Raw genomic sequence first — 14956 nt, forward strand, 5'->3', positions numbered from 1 at the left:
GAAAAAAAAGAAAAAAGATTGCGTTTGCTCACCACTGCAAACGTCAACACCGTAGTTCTGTTTTTCTAAACTGTTGCAATGAAGTGACTTAGGTTCCCTAAAAACACAGGGAATGTGGATAAATGATGGATTTGAGGACATGAACGGTTTTGATAGTTCAAAGTGGCCATTTTAGCTTATGCAGATTGTTCATACCTTCACTTTATACGACGTTTGTGCCTGATATTATGGTATGGTGATGCCACAACTCCCACTTTGGGGGGGAAGGATGAGCCCGATTGCACAATTTGACCATCAAGGCAACATAAGAGGAAGATGTTAATATTGCCTCATTTGCTTCCACGCCACATTATTTCCTCTTTAATCATGAGAATATCTGGGTCACTGTTTGACTTCTTCAAAGGTAATAATGCTCTTTATTTTATATGGCGGCAGTCTAACGAATGCGTCGCCTCATTTAATATCTATGTTTGTGTTTTGCAGCTCCGCTCCTTTTCATTTTCTGGCTTCCAAAGCATTCGGCGGACCCAGATCAGCTGAAGGTCATAAGAGCCGCGTATGGAGAATCTCTAGTTGTGCCTTGTCACTACGATCTTCAGTTCAGAAACAGCACAAAGTACTGGTGCAGGGGTCCTATCTATGAGCTGTGCAAGATCATTGCCAAAACACCAAAGCAGCGCAAAAACGACAGATGCTCCATTGCCGATGACAAGGAGGCAGGAGTCGTCACTGTTACTATGACGGCTCTCAGGCGAAGAGATGCGGACATGTACTGGTGTGTTGTTGCCAGGCCTGGAAGGAATATCTTCACTGGCGTCAAGCTCATCGTATCCGACAAAGGTACACTTGCTAGTCAAGAGTGACAGATAGTAACCACTGCCACACAACATTTAGTTACCCTGTTTTTATATGGACTTGCCTTGACTTGCTGTTGTTAAATATTCCTGGGACAAATAGTTATATTTAATTTTGCCCTCAATATGACAAAATACCCCTCAGTAAACATTTAAATGATATAATCTGAAGTCCAAATACGCTTTTGAATATTATTTTTCCCATTCTGCACAATAGCACCGACCAGCGCAGTGCCAGCAACTACATCAGAGACAAATAAAAACAAAACACAGTGAGTTTTTACAAGGACGCTGCTATGTGTTTATATATGACTCAAAAATGAAATCAGTATGTAGCAGTATGTTTATTATTGTGCTTTTGGTTCGCAGACTGAAACGCTAGAATCACAACTAGATGTTTTGTTCTAACATTTTTGGCTCATGTTGCTAAACAATAATAGACATATTGGTCAGTGTAGAACATGTCAATCAAACTGTTAATTTTTGTACAGTTTGGTGGTTTTGTAATGGAACTCATAAAGTTTAAATTTCAGTGAGTCTAAATACTCCATTCAATTATTTGTTCTATTCCTCATGTAGGTGGTGGGAGGCTCTTCGATGGATCATTTTTTTGTCACTGGTGTTTAGCGTGGCCGCGGCACATATAGTTGCGTGGAAATTAAAGGCTGCACGCAAAATTTGGCACAGAAATGTATCTGAAAAAAACTAATCATATTTAGGGGTGAAAACCATGAAAAGAAATATGTGAAATATTATCACATCTGCCTACTTTATATACTGAATATTTCAGAAATCCTTCAGTATATATTCTAGTGATGTGGGAATGAAAGCCATCCTGTATTGAAATGTGTTGAAGTTAAATTAGTTTAGATACTTTGATGCTGCTTTTATGTGTTGATCATTGTGTATATTAAACAAACAGTAATTTTGTGCTCAGGTGTTTTCTTTTATTTATCAATAAGGGGAATTTAATGCTGTGCAATCAATCAGTCAGTCAGTCATTACATTCATCCATTTATCCATCCATCCGTCCGTGCGTCCGTCTTTCCATCCATCCATCCATTTCTATACCACAAGTATACAGATTGGAGACTATTTTAAAAAAAAATCATAGAGCACATTAATACTGTAAAACAAAAAATTTAAATAATATACAAGACTGTAAACCATGGCTAGCTTGTGCAGTGTTTTTACTGTTGGATGGTAATTTAATGGAAAAAAAAATTTATATATATATATATATATATATATAATCCAAACCAGTTATTCACACTTTAATGAGTATTTGAAGCAAAAACAACTGCATTTATGTTTGAGAAGTAGTTTGTCTCTATTTGGGCTGAGGAATACTGCGTATGAAGAGGAAGTGCACAAATTCAGCTGAGGATCCGAGGAAGGAAAGTCAGTTTTGAAGGTGACGTCATCCGAACTGTGTGCGTGGTCAAGGCTCAAGTGGAGCGCATGAACGTGCACTTTCGAAGTAAAAGTTCTACCGTAACGGTAATTCGTTCACCTACGTACTTAAAACAGAAAAAAAATCAATTGTGAGCAAATAATGTTTAATAATTCCAAAAGAACATGTAAATGTTGGCTTTGACCGGGCATCAATTGAATTTTCCCACAGCGCTCTCGATATTCGCTCGTATAATTTGTAGCTGAATAGATGAACAGGAAGCACTCGTAGTGAGCCAAGTTACGCTCTGTGCCAACGCCCGGTCTCTTAGAAGCTAAGCTAACGTTAGCCATCGGGCATCCCGAGGGCCACAGGTAAGTTGTGCTAACAATGATTTCACTATGTATCGTTATGGCGCATACTAAAGAAAAGCAGTCTTCGTTCCACTTCTGTTCATGCTAGCTGTTCGCAGGAACTCAGCCAAGGCTGCTCGGCCTTTTGCTAACCTAGCAAACCAAACATCTAACGATTCGACACTTTTTTTTGTTGTTGTCTCTCTTCTTCCATAAATTACATTTCAGAATCATGATCGACTATTACGGGACACGTTTTTAATAGTCGATTGTGATTAGCAGTGGCTCGTAACGTTTGTTGAATTTTAGATGATGTGGTGGGGCTGTGTACCAAGTAACTAGTCAAATACCTAACCCCACTTAAAAATAAATAAGTGTCAATCAGATATTTGTTTAAAGTAAAATTGAATACATTATATGCACTTTTTTGATAGGATTGTAGGCAGCCCCAACACAAGGAAGTGAGATGCAGACCATCAAATGTGTGGTGGTGGGCGATGGAGCAGTGGGAAAAACCTGTCTACTGATTTCATACACCACCAACAAATTCCCTTCGGAATATGTACCAACAGTGAGTATACGTTTGCTCTCGGGTTCTTCTTGATGACTAGTGCCCGGCGCACACCGAGTGACGTGACGACGTGGTTCTTTAACTTGTTTCCATGTTAGAATGCCACATTACACAATACAACACACACACATGTTTATTAGGTTCCAAGTGGGATCCAGCTTGCTGCCGCCTAACCATACAAATAGTAAGACGTATTATGTTGTTCAGTTTGATTTTCACAAATTTGTCTACGGCAGTGTTGGAGCAGGGACACATCCTAAACCTGCAGGACTCTGGACCCGAGGACAGAGTTTGGACACCATTAATCTACAGTATTAGAATTTTAATTCTCCGATTTTTCTGGAATGTCCTAAAATGCCACAAAATCCCACTAAAGCTCAATCTAAATTAGAAAGTGGTACAATAATTTGTCCCAAAAAGTACTTGCATGTAAATTGATTTGAACAAAACTGGGGTTCAAACCTTAATGTTATCAAACTATAGTTGTGCTAGTTATCGCAGCATACACAGGAAATCTGCAAACCCGTGTGACCCACTGACCGGGGTTGGTCATGTGACTTTCAGAACGCAAGCTTGAGAGCATTTGTGACATTTATTTCCCCTAGTGGTGGCAGATATAAGTTGTTCTACTTACAATAAAAACGGTTGGGTTCCATTCTAAGACTGAAAAACCAAGATGCATTTTTTTTTCTCAACCAGGTGTTTGACAACTATGCAGTAACTGTTATGATCGGTGGTGAACCATACACCCTTGGCTTATTTGACACAGCAGGTAAGTCAACGAGTTCAACTGTGCCGAGCGGTCACTTGACTTAATGGTGTATCTCCTCACAGGTCAGGAAGATTACGACAGGTTACGACCACTAAGCTACCCGCAGACGGACGTCTTCTTAGTCTGCTTCTCTGTGGTTTCACCATCGTCCTTTGAAAATGTAAAAGAAAAGGTGAGTGGGTTTGAGCTGGCTTACACCCCCTTTCACGCTTCATTCCATGTCCGCATTTCAAAACATAATTTACCATTGAGCTTGATATTAGAAGTACTTTGTGTAGTTCAAGCCTTTTGCATTTTTATTGTTAACAGGCATGTGATTTTTCCGCTAATTCGCGGAATTCCGCTTTTTTTATCTCCCCCCCCAAAAAAAAAATCCGATTTCGTCTCTCTACAGCATTCCGTTTTAGTGTTTCCGCAACTGAAATGAAACCGATCTTGCGATTGGCGGAAGTCTCCGTGTTGACCAATAAGAGCGCTTGTTATAAAGGCATAGGAGTATGCCATTGTTTGTTGACCAATAAACGCGCTTGTTATAAAGGCATGCCATTGTTCATTTCTCAGACGTTTTTGCCGGGTGTTTAAAGAAATGTCCGTGATCGAACGCAAAGATGCTCCGCGAGTTAAGGAAATTGACAAGATCGTAAAAAACAAGTTTCGATGGGACTGGTGAGAGAAGGATATATCTACAAATGTTGGAAAGAAGACTGTGACGAATTTGTTCAGTGACTTTATTCGGAAGATCGATCGTGCCGGGAAAGCGCTTTGCATTTGGTGCCGTGATACCGTTGACGATGGTGCGAGAGGTTTCAAAGCTCTTGAAAGTCACGCAAAGAGCAAAAAACACCTGAAAGAACTTCAGTCAAGAACAACAAATTATTCCATCGCTGGAAGTTTCGGTGCCCAAACGAAAACTCCAAAACTTTACGGCCCCCATCCCTTATTGACATCACAATCGGAAGCGGTAATAGAGAGACGTGATCCACCCCAACAACCTGCACCAGTTACTGACAGAGTCGTGAATTTTGAGGTCGGTGGTAAACGTTTCAAATTAATCGAAATCAAATTTTCGAAAATATTATAACGTAATAAAAATGGTCATAAATATTTAACATGGTTAATCATTGACACAAACTCAAATGAATGCTGCATGTTTGCACTTTTCAGGTTTCAATATGTTGACTATCTTGATGTATGCAGTTACAGAGATGATCTTAGTCAATCCGAATGCATGATTGTGTTTTTACCAGAGCTTGCTGCATGAGGTATTTTATGTTTTTGTTATGCATTATGCATTATGTATTAAATTAAGAATGATTGATTAAATGATTTATTGCATGGTAAATATATATGATGATATTCTCAGTGATAGTTTTTAAAAGCAAAGGCAGTCCAATGTTTTTGAATGTGACTGATTTTGAGTTGACTAAAACTGCAATTTTATATGGGATAGTTCAATATACATTGAAAATTTATGCTGTTGTTTTGTCTATTTCTTTGTCATCTGAGTGCATTGAAAGTACTCAAAAACACGGAAAACCCATGAGCTCTGGACCTAGCTGAGTGCCCGCGGCCCCCAGACCCCCGGCTAAATTTTCAGATAATTTCACTTTGGTCAAATCGCATGCCTGTGTTAAGCATTACACTTATTTTTCTATCCTTGGATGTTTGCATTGTTGAATCTTTGAGGAAAGGAAAATTCCATGAAATCTCAACTTTAAATATAAGTTGAAAAGACAACGATACAATAAAATGGTAAGAAAGTAAAATAAGACTGTACTAAAATAATAGCAATTGAAAAAACGAGAACTAAAATAATAGCATTTGAAAAAACGAGAACTAATACTAATACTGGCATTTCCTGTGCATTTTGGCCTCTTAGGGGCAGTGTGGTGCATCCATGGAGTACACACAATGAGAACAGAAGAAATAAGCTGCGATTGAACTCCATTAATATAACTCGTTTTTTCTCAGATTGGGAACAATGTGTGCCTTTTGAGTAGTGTCATTTTACATGTAGCTGTATGAATATGTTTTTACGACGTATTTGTGTTGATAATCGTTATGTGAAGGAATATCACTCCCGAAGGCGGTGCTAATTTCCCGCTAGCATGTCAATGGCTTCCTCTATGGACTTAAGCATTAGCGTTAGCAACGATTTAAAACGAAGCACGTTTTGTATGTATACATACAATATGTGTAATTCTTCTTGTGTTTAGTTTTACAGTAGACTCCAAGCGGGTGTGTCATTAAACGACAGAATCACATAAGCTAACCGCTTGTGACGCAAGCAAAATGGTGCATTCAGGGTACTTTCACAACGTCGGGATTCTGTAGCTGCACCACGCGGAACAATCAGCCATTTGGCCAATGTCAGAAGGGCCATAATCGGTCAATTAATCGGTCAGACCCTACTTTTGAGTTACGAGCGTAGTACCGGAATAATTTTAACTCTCAAGGCACAACTGTATTATGAATTTATCTTTGACATAAGTAGAATGTGTTAATTTTAGTCTCACATGAACTCTTACATGAAAAAATGTGATTCCAAAGGTTAGCCTTTTTTAACCTTAAAATGAACCCCGACTGTAATGACAAGTTAGCTCTATATTATTTATTTGGTTGTTACTAACATAACTATGAAAATAATTTTTCAAAAATCATTTCCAGTTTAATACATTTTGTCGAAACTTTATTTGGATGTACGCCGCCACGCATTCCGTGCGGAGTGACGTAGAATGGCGGCGACTCTCTGCCAAGCAATGTGAAGCGCTTATAAAGAAAGCAAGCCTCGTAGCGTTCCTAAAGGGGACGATCAAAACTGTTGAATGCGTGAATGACGAGAGGACAGTGTGGGAGAGGGTGACTCCCGATCACAAGTTGTTTCTTTAGGAACGCTACGTGGCTTACCTTGTTTCTTTATAGGCGTTTTACATTGCTTTTCTTTCTTTCTTTTTTTAACCACTTATAGAACATAGAAGAAAAATACAAAGATCAGTTAATCCGAATTACATACAATCACATAAAAAAACAAATAAAATAAAATAAATCGACGCTGCATCATTTTTTCCTTTTTTCATTGCTCGGCAGAGCCAGACGTTATTCTTCGTCACTACGCACGGAATGCGTTGCGACGTAAATAACAATGGCGGCTTACGTCCAAATAACATTTCTATAAAATGGAATAAACAGGATTTTTTGGGGGGGGAAATGAATCTCATGGTTATGTTAGTAACAACCAAATAAATAATATAAAGCAAGTCGGGGTTCCTTTTAATGTGTGGTCCTAAATAAAATTATTATCGGTAATCACGATTACTAACTAAAATAACTTGTACATTTCCATTTTGCACATTTTAATTAATTTACAACAAGCAATGTTACATTTCAACAATGTGAGGCAATTAAACTCATAGTAGCGGCAACACAGTGCGACAGTGGTGAGTGCCCATGCCTCACAGTTGAGGGTTTGAATCTGCTCTGACGCGAAAGGCTCATGTCGTTTTTTCCCTCCTCTCCTGTAGTGGGTTCCGGAAATCACCCACCACTGCCCCAAGACCCCCTTCCTGTTGGTGGGCACTCAGATCGACCTGCGCGACGACCCCTCCACCGTGGAGAAGTTAGCCAAGAACAAACAGAAGCCCATCACCCCGGAGACGGCCGAGAAGCTGGCTCGTGACTTGAAGGCGGTCAAGTACGTGGAGTGCTCCGCCCTCACACAGGTACGAGCTCTCGTCTTAACGGCACGCTGGTGCCGACCTTTCCTAACCGCAGCTGCCTTTTCTAATTCTGTCCAACTGTGTCCTCCTGCCTGTCTTTCCTCCTTGCTTTTCCTTAGCGGGGACTGAAGAACGTATTTGACGAGGCTATCCTAGCCGCTTTAGAGCCCCCCGAAACTCAGAGAAAGAGAAAGTGCTGTTTGTTCTGATGTCTGACTGACTCTCGCTTTTGCCTCTCAATCGTCTGCTGCTTACTTCATTGTAAAGAAAATGTCAAGCTAACTCAAGTACTCTTTGCAAACAAACGTACAAGATGAAATGTTGTCGGGGGGACATTTTGTCCCGCTGTTCAACTCGGCCTAATCACACTCACACGGGCTGCCTGATATGACAAGAGTGCCAAACTTCACTTCTACTTCCCTGCATGCATGTCTCTGTCACAGAGCTGTTTCCAGTGTCATTTGTACCCCAAGAAGCATTTACCTCCACAACATGTTCTTTTTCTACCGATTTTTTTTTCTTTCTCTGCTTCTCTTATCATGGGGGAGTCTTGTATCATGTTATTTGAATAAAGAAAAATCTGGATTTCCTCGCTACATCTCCACTCCGCTTCCTTTTCGCCTATCCGATGTTGCGTTGTCTTTCTTTGAACCAGAATGTTTTGTTTCCACAGAAAGGATTAAAGAATGTGTTTGATGAGGCAATACTGGCAGCCCTGGAGCCCCCCGAACCTAAGAAAAGACGTAAATGCGTTCTGCTCTAAGTTTGGTCTCAGCCGCACCGCTTTCTAGGTTAGCAGTACACGGACCACCACAAGTTGAAAGATCATGAAATATTTGCCTCCTGCCAGAATTAACCTAAATACATATTCAGTGTGTTGAGTATGATTAAGAATTGATGCTGTTTGTGCCGACTTCATACTTATGATATGGCCTTACCTTTTACATGATGATGAATTTTATTTCATATTTTTAGAATAAATCAATAAGGTAGAGGACGTGTAGTCGACAGCTCGTCTTATCATACATGGCATGGACGTTCTCCTGTCACGTGTGTGACATTCTCACAACAATTTTGTTTTTCTTCCGGGCTTTATGCTTAGGCAATAATTGAGGTCTTACAAAATTACAGATTTATCGTGTCTTAGGTTAGCTCTGCCACCAAAATACATATATGAGTAGTTTTCGCTTTTTCACTTCTCTTCTCGGAGATAAAGGAAAATGTGTGTGACTCACAAATAGCCAACCTAAGACACAATAAATGTCCCATCATGTCTCAATTATTGCCTAAGCTTGAAGCCCAGAAGAACAGAATCTTTGTGAGAATGTCTCAGACACACGTGATGGGAGAAAGACCCTAATCCACAAAGTAGTGGCAGTGCATTTAGTTGCTCATTTAATAAGACCGTGAAAATAAAACCCACACAATTACGTTGATCAGCCTCGAATCTGAGCTAAAGTCTGTTTTAGCAGTTTAGCTTTAGCAGTTTATTTACTTGCAGTGTGAACGCTCCATGCAGAAAGTTCTATTTGTCTTGAATTTGTAACCCAAATGCTGATGTTTCACTTTTATTGGCGCAGCGACCGAGGCCATTGTACACTTTTTTTTTCCTTTTTAAGTTGGCCGACACGCGGCTTCATTTACATCACATAGCGACGCAGTGTGACACTTCTTACAAAACTCTAATGTTTTGATTTCAGATCCTGTGAAGGTTTTTAAATGCCAGGAATAGCAGTGTTTGCATTTATCTTTGAGTATATACATTCCTAGATGTGGGCTTGATTTATTTGTACATATAGTGAGAATAATTCATAACTTATTGACTGATAAGTGTGCATTACTGAAACAAGTTAAGAGAGTTAGGTGACGACCAGAAAGTGTTGATGGGTTTCTTTTCATTTCCTCTTTTCCATTTAACATCAAGCTGTACTGTATTTTCTTTGTGATGAAATGTCACAATAAACCAGTATTATCAAGAGACTTTGAAAATGTCTTTGTCTGTTTTAATGCTTTAAAAAGTTCACCTTGCACACAATATTAGAGAATTTGAAGCAGGATTTATTGTGCAAACACGTCACATGTACAAGTTGAAGCGGTCTGAAAAGAAAGCGCATTTTTGGAATACAATAGGCAATTTATTACGCAGCTAATTAACAATAGAGGGCATAATGGCTGATGGCAAAACAAGCATTGCACATTCTATAGGTTGCCCTTAACTGGGTAAACAGACTAATACAATCAAGCCGACATCGCTATTAAAAAAAAATTGCATACCCTTTAATGACTAAAGGTCTCTACAGCTCAAGAATTTGCATCGTTCCACGCAGTTAATGTCTTTTTCTTGTTTTCAATTACGCGAGTGTTGGGTCTAAACTTTGGCTGCTGGAGGAAGAAAGCCTGTCAAAACTAGGACTTGTGTACAGTGCTAATCAGAAGGCGGCACATAAACACTAGCTTTGTACATTGTCTTTGTCAATAGACTGATTTGAAATGAGTAGCCCTGACTTCCACACTGCCTACCTGGCAAATTAGGACCCTTGTTTTGCAGATAGAACTTGCCAACGTGGGTTATTTCTGTATGGCTTTGCACCTTCAGATAATTCGATTCAGGGTGACAATTGCTTTCAACACAAACGGGCGTGGGCACTTTTATTTCTTTGCCATGTTGGAAGCTGGCATATTCATGGGTCGACTTCCACACAAGACAAGCTGGGGGACAGCAATCACGGAGCAGAATCGAAATAAGGTCAAGAACAAAAAAAAAATAACAACGTCAAAGCACGGGGATGAAAATTCAGAAAAGGTTTGAGAACTACAGGCTCAAACAATGACACCTCACTGTTCGTATTGAAGTTAGTTTTTTTCATGTAATGTTAGCCCTCACAACTAATTGTAATACAGTGGTACCTTGAGATACAAGCTGAATTTGTTCTGTAACCATGTTCGCATTTCAAAACAATCAACTCATCTTTCCTCTTTACAATGAATGGAAATGCCATTAATCTGTTCTAACCTCCCTATAAAAAAAGTTTGTTTATTTTCTTTCTTTCTTTTTTTTAAAATAAATAGCACTCTATAATATTGTACTTTATACAAGCGTATGAAATGACAATTACATAGAAAATAAAGTATTAAACAGTGTGTAAAAATTCACAGTGACTGTTGCCTTGGCCACCTAGAGTCGGTCTAATATAGATATTCAGATAGGCTATGCGTGGAGACGGTCACGAAATTAAGGGTAAGACATGGGGATGTTAGCTGGTGCTTGTCCGAGAGGGAACTCAGCCACTGCCAATCTGGCTTGATCTGGAAAAACTCGAATGTTGGGTCACTCGTATCTCAAGGCACCACAGTAGATTCATACAAAAAAAGTTGTGCTTTACTTCTTTTCTTTAGGCTTGATGACAAACAAAATAAGATGATTTACTAGTGGTGACAAAGCATTGTGATATTTGCTAAAATAGTGCAAAATGCAAAAGGCAGGCAGAACGCACATACAAAGTGTGTCGGAAAGGTTCCAGGACTGGTGTCAACAATAGATTTTGAAGGGACGACATCAAGGTGGCCATCACCATCCTGGGAAAATCCTTCTATGATTGCATGAAGGCTTATCTAGGGAATTATATTTAAATTTGAAATACATCTTCTTGTGTGACATCAGTCCTGGAACTTTTATGACACACACATTATGCGAAAACCGTAGAACTATGATTCAATTGCAGGACTTATCTCAACACAACTGTCCGTAAGGCGAATTCCGTACCATCCAGCCCAGAACTGTGTGTCCTTACCCCCGTGGACAAAGCGGATGTATCTCACTCCTGACCCGTAGTTGCGGAACACGTGTGTTATCTGAAAAAATACAACAGTTTGTTTTTCTTTGTTCCACGTACTGTATTTTCCTTGAATCATCCATCCATCGAATGATCCGGAGCCATGTGCTCAAGAGGTGTTCATACCTGCGTCCATTTACCATCGTTCCATTGCTGAAAATAAATCACCTCAGGGGAAAAGATCTTAATTGGCTTCTTCTTTCGATTCAGCAGCTCCACGTGGATCTTGTATTCACAGCCACAGTCCCATCGAGGGGCATACCTGCAGCACAACGTGCAGTACCAAAAGGGTCAGGCTGAAGTTCAGGGTGCCAAAATACGTGTGTTACTAAATATTACATTGAAAAAACACAATTGTAGACAACTACCATTTACATTTATTTCAATGGTTAATTCAAAAAGTGACACTAGATTTATTACATGGGAAAATATATTTCACAAGGCCATTTCCTACCTAATTACTACATCACACATCATGTGAATGATTTCTTATTGTGATGGTGAAGTTGAGGGTTTGTTAGCTTTAAGCTATAATCATCTAAATTGCATATATATATATATATTAGGGGTGTGAATTGCCTAGTACCTGGCGATTCGATTCGTATCACGATTCATAGGTCACGATTCGATTCGATTCGATGAATCCCAATTCGAATCTCTAAATTGATTATTGCAATATTTTTTTTTTACTCAAATTTAGAAAATACTAATCAGTAAACTTGTACATGTACACTGTAAGATCTGTATGAAAATTTATTTATTTATCTGAAACTTCAGGCTTATAACTGAGCCACTGCATTTAACAAACAGGTTGCGGTCTGTTTCATGTTTGAACAACATTGAAATAAAATATTAAGGCTTAATGTTCCATTAATATAACATTCTTCCATGCTTAATGTGTGAATCCTAACCCTAAGTAAGACGTTTTGTTGAATATTCCCATAAAAAATTGATGTTTAAAAATCGATTCGGCCGCATATCGAATCGATTCGAGAATTGCACGCTGCAATATCGCGATATATTGCCAAATCAATTTTTTCGAACACCCCTAATATATATATATATATATAAATTCAGTGTGTAGTGAAATAAAATAAAATGGGAGTTTACAGTTGAATAAACACTTTACAAGTACTTTAAATAGGTAAATAGTATTTAATTGTATTTATGCTTATATAATTGTATTTAATAAGTACAATTACTGCATTTGAGTATTTCCTCTCACCAATCCGATATTTTGATGTCTGGCTGAAAGTGATCCATAAATGATGCGTTGTAACCTTCGGACTCCAAATCAATAAGCTGGGACTTGCTGCATATGCTAGAGAAAAATCAAATGATACGGTCACATTAAGGAACATGCCATCGTTTCGCCATAATACTTACCCATATGAAGTCACAAAGTTGGTCTTGATGGTTTCATTTGGATGCGCTACCAAGACATCGTCTACTTTCCAGCGGTCGCCACTGTTCTCCAATATCTGCCAACCTCTCATTTGATCTGGAAAGACAAAAGATCACTAATGTGATGAAAGCAAACGCAGCGAAGCAACGCCGGCCTCCCTTCTTTCCCAACCTTCGGCCCGCGGGTTCTTGAGAAGATTCCGTCGCTTCTTGCACAAGAAGTAAAATAACCTCCAGTCTTGTGGTACTCTGGAATCATTGCGGAGGTGATAGCCTTCTCTCCTGCATCTGTCTCTCCATAAAGACTGGCTGTCAACAATGTCTTTCCATTGACGGCACACTAACCGACAAATCCAGACCACCTGCTCAGGGGGGAGATTCAAGAAGATCTCTTCGAGAACCTCCAGAGGAACAGAGTTCTGATAGGAAAAGAGCAACGAGATATACAGTATAATGAAAGTAGCACACCCACCGTTGTTGAAAAGCATTCCAAATACGGTTGGCCCTCATCATAGCCGCCAGTGTACTTTCTAGATAACACATAACAAACACATTCCAGAGGTGGGATCACCCTGACTATGATGGGTGACTGCCGATACGATGGTATTGGTGCCAATACCAGTCTTATTTTAAGGCATCGGTACTCGCGATGGTGACCGATACCATTATGGGCGGCTCTCCTGCGGCCATTTTACAGATCAGGGACTAGAAATGTGAATACAAAGTTGCCATTAATTTTTGCCATTGTTTAACTACGATCATTGAAAATTCATCCACTAGTACATATTAAATTGTAGGGTTGTTAGGAAAAAATTGATTCGGCAATATATCGCGATATTACAGCGCGCAATTCTCGAATCGATTCGATATGAGGCCGAATCGATTTTTAAACATACATTTTTTACGGGAATATTCAACAAAACGTCTTACTTAGGGTTAGGATTTACACATTAAGCATGGAAGAATGTTATATTAATGGAACATTAAGCCTTAATATTTTATTTCAGTGCTGTTCAAACATGAAACAGACTGCAACCTGTTTGTTAAATGCAGTGGCTCAGTTATAAGCCTGAAGTTTCAGATAAATAAATACATTTTCATACAAATCTTACAGTGTACAAGTTTACTGATGAGTATTTTCTAAATTTGAGTAAAAAAAAAAATTGCAATAATCAATTTAGATTCGCATTGGGATTAATCGGTATCGAATCGAATCGTACACCACAAAGCAGCTGCCTAATCCCGATCGAAGTGGCTACACAAGAGGCCCAATGGGAAGTTATGCTGTATGAAGTAGAAGCATCAAATCTACCTCTAACGTGGCAGGAACAGAAGACGGTCGCTGAATGGAAGTGACGGAGTCAGAGCTCTGTGTTGCACCCATTTATATCCAGCTAGTTCACGCCTCATGGACGACGTCTTCGAAGTCAACCCGAAGCTGTCTGTCTGCTGTATACCTACTTTAGTTCCACAACAAACTCGACGCGGAAGTTCAACTCGAAGTAAACGCTGTTGTTAAGGTAAAGTAAATGTAGCTACAGTATGCTATATCGTGTCGCTCTACACTCAGAAAATGCCTTTTAAATGTAGTTTCTTAAATGTGGTTTCAAACGACAGTGGTGGTGACATTCGGTGAAGATTCTTCAAGCATCAAAACGAAACCTAGAAGTCGTTCTCTGCGTTCAGTCAGTAACGTAACGTGCCATTGCTTTTAGGACCAGAGATACACGGAAGTCGGCGCCGAAAGCCTAATCCTAAACATTTGAAACGTTGCAGCTAAACTCCGCCCTCCCGGTAGACAAAGAACAGAATTTGGAGCGCACCTTTAAAATCCGCTTTTCCGGTTGTGTCATCTAGTGGGCGTTTCTGTTGGGAATGCTGGTGGGAAACAAGCGTTTCACTTTACCAGAAATCAACTGTACTGCACTGTACTATGGTCAGCCAACGAAGGGATAGTAATCTGCATAATTAAAATGTAATTATTTTTAATGAAGTCATTTTACAAATCCATTTGACACTATGGATGTGTATCCCCCTTATTTAACATGAAATGTGCTGAG

General features: G+C 39.4%; 3 protein-coding genes across 6 annotated transcripts; 2 read left to right on the forward strand and 1 right to left on the reverse strand.

Annotated features, from left to right (window-relative positions):
* Positions 1 to 332: 332 nt before the first annotated feature.
* LOC147179523 (CMRF35-like molecule 7) lies at positions 333 to 1786 on the forward strand. 2 transcript variants are annotated; one of them, XM_086069503.1, is made up of 4 exons: positions 333 to 403; positions 484 to 840; positions 1072 to 1126; positions 1434 to 1786. In XM_086069503.1, exons 1-4 carry the CDS (start codon positions 367 to 369, stop codon positions 1561 to 1563), a joined length of 579 nt encoding a protein of 192 aa, XP_085925629.1. In that variant the 5' UTR covers positions 333 to 366; the 3' UTR covers positions 1564 to 1786. The 2 variants fall into 2 exon arrangements, with proteins under 2 accessions (XP_085925629.1, XP_085925630.1); XM_086069504.1 differs by lacking the exon at positions 1434 to 1786 and having other exon boundaries at positions 1072 to 1420.
* A 579-nt stretch (positions 1787 to 2365) lies between these two features.
* Positions 2366 to 9639, forward strand: LOC147179524 (cell division control protein 42 homolog). Of its 2 annotated transcripts, none has more exons than XM_086069874.1 (6): positions 2366 to 2621; positions 3035 to 3171; positions 3871 to 3943; positions 4006 to 4115; positions 7465 to 7662; positions 8333 to 9639. In XM_086069874.1, exons 2-6 carry the CDS (start codon positions 3067 to 3069, stop codon positions 8420 to 8422), a joined length of 576 nt encoding a protein of 191 aa, XP_085926000.1. In that variant the 5' UTR covers positions 2366 to 2621; positions 3035 to 3066; the 3' UTR covers positions 8423 to 9639. The 2 variants fall into 2 exon arrangements, with proteins under 2 accessions (XP_085926000.1, XP_085925999.1); XM_086069873.1 differs by having other exon boundaries at positions 2367 to 2621; positions 7779 to 9639.
* A 57-nt stretch (positions 9640 to 9696) lies between these two features.
* Positions 9697 to 14678, reverse strand: LOC147179525 (F-box only protein 6-like). 2 transcript variants are annotated; one of them, XM_086069872.1, is made up of 6 exons: positions 14209 to 14678; positions 13069 to 13315; positions 12879 to 12993; positions 12718 to 12813; positions 11661 to 11754; positions 9697 to 11511 (listed from the first exon to the last, which is right to left on the reverse strand). In XM_086069872.1, exons 1-6 carry the CDS (start codon positions 14278 to 14280, stop codon positions 11365 to 11367), a joined length of 771 nt encoding a protein of 256 aa, XP_085925998.1. In that variant the 5' UTR covers positions 14281 to 14678; the 3' UTR covers positions 9697 to 11364. The 2 variants fall into 2 exon arrangements, with proteins under 2 accessions (XP_085925998.1, XP_085925997.1); XM_086069871.1 differs by having other exon boundaries at positions 11619 to 11754.
* Positions 14679 to 14956: the final 278 nt, after the last annotated feature.

This window comes from Leptonotus elevatus, chromosome 2 (genome assembly GCF_054856555.1).
Source record: "Leptonotus elevatus isolate MCC_2025b chromosome 2, RoL_Lele_1.0, whole genome shotgun sequence".
Classification (NCBI taxonomy): Eukaryota; Metazoa; Chordata; class Actinopteri; order Syngnathiformes; family Syngnathidae; genus Leptonotus; species Leptonotus elevatus.

Bases quoted from the DNA above. Each gene is read 5' to 3' on its own strand.
- LOC147179525 (XM_086069871.1), bottom strand. From the start codon at position 14,280: ATGGGTGCAACACAGAGCTCTGACTCCGTCACTTCCATTCAGCGACCG. The intron at 12,994-13,068 runs GTTGGGAAAGAA...TTGTCTTTCCAG, and splicing joins CAAGAACCCGCGGGCCGAAG to ATCAAATGAGAGGTTGGCAG. The intron at 12,814-12,878 runs GTAAGTATTATG...ATTTTTCTCTAG, and splicing joins AACTTTGTGACTTCATATGG to CATATGCAGCAAGTCCCAGC.
- LOC147179524 (XM_086069874.1), top strand. From the start codon at position 3,067: ATGCAGACCATCAAATGTGTGGTGGTGGGCGATGGAGCAGTGGGAAAA. The intron at 3,172-3,870 runs GTGAGTATACGT...TTTCTCAACCAG, and splicing joins CTTCGGAATATGTACCAACA to GTGTTTGACAACTATGCAGT. The intron at 7,663-8,332 runs GTACGAGCTCTC...TTGTTTCCACAG, and splicing joins AGTGCTCCGCCCTCACACAG to AAAGGATTAAAGAATGTGTT.
- LOC147179523 (XM_086069503.1), top strand. From the start codon at position 367: ATGAGAATATCTGGGTCACTGTTTGACTTCTTCAAAG. The intron at 404-483 runs GTAATAATGCTC...TGTGTTTTGCAG, and splicing joins ACTGTTTGACTTCTTCAAAG to CTCCGCTCCTTTTCATTTTC. The intron at 841-1,071 runs GTACACTTGCTA...TCTGCACAATAG, and splicing joins GCTCATCGTATCCGACAAAG to CACCGACCAGCGCAGTGCCA.